Source organism: Oryzias latipes, chromosome 5 (genome assembly GCF_053564925.1).
Source record: "Oryzias latipes strain Hd-rR chromosome 5, Olatipes_Hd-rR_3.1".
NCBI classification, from domain to species: Eukaryota; Metazoa; Chordata; class Actinopteri; order Beloniformes; family Adrianichthyidae; genus Oryzias; species Oryzias latipes.
The window spans coordinates 19763081-19767041 of NC_136241.1; the positions used below are offsets into that span (position 1 = coordinate 19763081).

General features: G+C 36.2%; 1 protein-coding gene across 1 annotated transcript; it reads left to right on the top strand.

Annotated features, from left to right (window-relative positions):
• The first annotated feature begins 592 nt into the window (after positions 1 to 592).
• Positions 593 to 3190, top strand: nudt2 (nudix (nucleoside diphosphate linked moiety X)-type motif 2). Its single transcript, XM_004068869.5, has 3 exons — positions 593 to 726; positions 1673 to 1803; positions 1889 to 3190. Exons 2-3 carry the CDS (start codon positions 1677 to 1679, stop codon positions 2197 to 2199), a joined length of 438 nt encoding a protein of 145 aa, XP_004068917.1. The 5' UTR covers positions 593 to 726; positions 1673 to 1676; the 3' UTR covers positions 2200 to 3190.
• The last annotated feature ends 771 nt before the right edge of the window (positions 3191 to 3961 follow it).

The window sequence follows — 3961 nt, forward strand, 5'->3', positions numbered from 1 at the left end:
CTTTATTTTGATGTCATTATTGGCATTTTAAATGAAGCCTTGTTTTATTAGGGCAAAAAAATGAAAGTCAAATCTTTAAAGAGGTTTCTGCAAGTGCCTCTGCCATTTCTTCACCTTTCCATTACATCTTAATGGCATCTATTATCACTTTTGTTCTTTCTGATAAAATATCATACAGTTATTTATTAGATATTCATTTTAATATGATGCTCAAAAAATTGTACAGTTAACCACTTGTAAAATATGTAGTGTTGTGCTCATGAATTCTTCTGTCTTAGCTAGTAAGGTGTGTATTTCAGCGTAAATTTGTTTCATTTATTTTTTATTATTATCGTCTTATTTCCTTTTTACAGTTTATTAACAGTTAGGATCTATGTACACTGAATAATTATAATGTCACAATGACTGCAATGTAAAGCATATTTTGTTAACAGGGCATTGATAGTTTTTTCTCACGGCTTCAACAAAGTTTCTATGTTATGTTTTTATTTCGCAGAAATTGTATTTTCAATAAAAAAATTAAGAGAAAAACAAAAACAAATTAAACAAAAAAGTATTTTAAAAAAGCAATGCTAGTGCTCATAGGTCCAAGTTTTGTTTCCATTCCATTGCGATATCTAGGTGTACAACGAAGTGGAACTAATAAAGAGGGTCTGTGTGCACACTCGGAAAGAAAATTCCGGAGAACGGCATCGAGCTGCAGAGTTTTTACTCAGAAAGTCACGGGTAAATTCCTTTTTCTTTTCTTTTTTTTTTAAGAAGTATTTAGATCAAATTATGCTGACTGAAAGTGAGTTCAAATTGAAACCCGCTACGATCAGATAAAAGCAAAAGAAAACCAAACACGATCACATCAATGTAGAAACGTGCTAAAAATAGCAATCACAACATTGTCGCTGCCACTGTCTGCAGCCTTTCAAGTTATGTTTTGACCACGATTCATTTAAATACACGAGCTTAATTTTTTTTAAATAAAATGGCATAATATTAGAAATTATATCGTAAATAATTCGATTAAAGTGGAACATTATAACGAGACTTCAAGTTTTAAGTAGGTTAACCGGAAATCCTGGTTATTCGTTAGGTCTTAATTCCACTGTTTACTAAAGTCCATAAAGAAACTCATTCAAGTAGAGTTAATCCATATAAATTCCGCCTACTTTGTAAAAATGTATGATTTACCAGACACGTTGAACATGGCAAAAAATAATAATGTAATAAATTTGCTCCCTTAAATTAAACATTTTTGGCCACGAATGGGTATTTTGTGCACACAAAAACAGGCATTAAGCCTCAGTTTAGTATTTTTTCGTTAACAAAATGCTCATTTGTGTTCACAAAATGCTAATGTCAGACAAATTATAGAATTTAAGGGACTTTTTAAAATGTCATATCCAGGGCTTCAGTCACGCTGTGATGTTTAAAGGACGCTATCTTCTCTAGGCATTTCGGGAGCTTGTTGGTAGAGAGGATTGTCCTGCCTCTTCATAAGGCACATCGGGTTCTACATGAGTTCTTTAGGTCTTCCAGCATTGCTTGATTAAAAAAATCCATGCATTTCTTCTGCTTTTACAGTTTTCTAAACGTTATTCTTCAATTAACTCTTAAGATAAGAGCTGTTTACTCTTACAGGCGAATAATATTACATAAAAAATGTCTAAACCTTCAACAGGAAGATGGCCCTACGAGCTTGTGGTTTTATAGTGTTTCGCCGCCTTCTTGGCTCCAAGCCTTCACCCAGCAACATTGAGTACCTCCTCTTGCAGACCTCCTATGGAGAACATCACTGGACTCCACCTAAAGGTTCATGCATCATTATTTTTTGATTGAATAAGGAGCTTTCGATTTTTGTTTTTTTGTAATCAGGGTCTGTTGCTTTCATTGTAAGGTCACGTGGATCCAGGCGAGGACGACCTCACCACAGCACTGAGAGAGACCAAAGAAGAAGCAGGGCTTGGGGCGGAGCAGCTCCAGGTGATAAATGGGTTTGTTCAGGAGCTGCGCTATGAGGTTCGAGGCAGACCAAAAGAGGTGCTGTACTGGCTGGCTGAACTAAAGGATCCGGTAACTGCAGTGACCTTGTCTGATGAGCACCAAGACTACCGCTGGGCCCCTCTGGAGGAAGCCTGTGCACTGGCAGGGTACAAAGATCTCCAGGACACGCTGAGAGCTGCACACAGACACTTAGAGGCTCAATAGAACAAGCAATGGAGTTTAGACAGAGAAGACAAAGTTGTAGATCTGACTTTATGCTTTTACTGTCATTTTAATATACTTGATTTTTTGAAGTTATGTAAAAGAGGTGTTCACTGGGTGCAGTAAAAAAATACATATTTACCAAATCTAAGGAACATCTTTCAGTAATTTTTTACCACGAGGAAACAAAATATTGTTATTAAAACACAGCAGTTGTGTGTTTGCCTCCATCTTGTTCCATTTTTTCACTATTTGTATAAATAATCATAAAAGGAAACTGAGAACAGTGGAGAGAAAGAATTGTAATCAATGCATGTTGCCACTAGGTGGCGGCAGATATGAGATAATAGAGCTGTTGGAAACATCAGGCTTGGCTGGTACTGTAGCCACATGGAGAGGGCCCAGCTTCGGATCCTTTGTGTGTTGAGTTTGCATGTTCTCCCTGTGCATGTGTGAGTTTTCTCTGAGCAGTCCAAAAACGTGCTTCATGGGCTTAAAAGTAACCAAAGTGGACAGGCTCCAGCGGACTTAATGACCATGCAGATGGATGGAAACATCCAGCTGCATGGTCATGAACCAAAAGCTATTCTTTTTTTATTTAGCTTTGAAGGTGGTGAGGTTTATATAACTTATTTTTAATTCATATATAATTAGTTCTACTATGATCTAAACATCTTTGAACAATTCAAAAAAAGTCCTGTGGCAACTCTGTTTTAAGATTCTTTTTTTCATGTGTGCCCAAAAGTGACCTATAGCCCATTTATCAGCATATGCACAAAGAAGTACATGTCCGGTCAGGCTAAATCAAAAATACTATCTACAGTTTAAAGGAATAAACATTGAAATATGTTGAATACAGCCAGCTGTAGTGAAGTAAAAGCCCTTGTTTTTCATTATTGATATCCCCAAATAAAAGTACAAAATATGGTGTGGAAAAAACTACCTTGGTAAGTACAGTGTCTACAATCAAATAAATTCAATGTGTTACTACCCACCTCTGCATCCATGGCTTTACTTTTTTGTAAAAAATACATTTCACCGTTTTGTTTTTTTTAATAAAACCCTATTTTTCAGACACTAACACACTTCTTTAAGGTGGTACGCTGTGGCTCTCGACAGTCAACAAACTTTCAGCCTGCTTCAACAACATACTGTTTTATTTTGAAATGTTTTTCCAACTTAAACACAAACTTTCCATTTGCATACCACTCCTGTTGCCTTTGATGACAGAGGTTCAGTAAAGCCTTTCTGTAAACACTTTTTATCCAGCCAAGAAAGAAAATCTATGGGTGACATTTGCCAAAAACACAAAGTGAAGAACGTCAAAAAAAAAAATCAATAAAACATGAAGCCAACAAGAATGACAACTGTTTGTGGGCACACTGTATTGGCACTGAACCGGCCAGTCTCAGCATTAGACCAAGAAAAGGCTTCAGGGGGACCTCATAGTGTCAACCCACACCCCAAAAAACAAAGAAAATACACACACACATGCTGCCAGACAATGATTCCATAATTCAACTTGATTCATTCACTTTTCCATGTAACAGTGTGTAAGTAATGATATTCTAACTTCTCAGACTGTGGGTCGTCATGGTGAAGCTTTTCCACATCTAGCTGTTTGTATGAATATTAGGTGGAGGAAAAAAGAAAAATCAAGACATGAATTTCATTGAAAAAGTAATGGATTTCATGGCTACTGGATGTGAAACTAAATTAGCACTATTGCTTTAGTTTGAAGAATCATTTAGGCCTTAAATTTAAC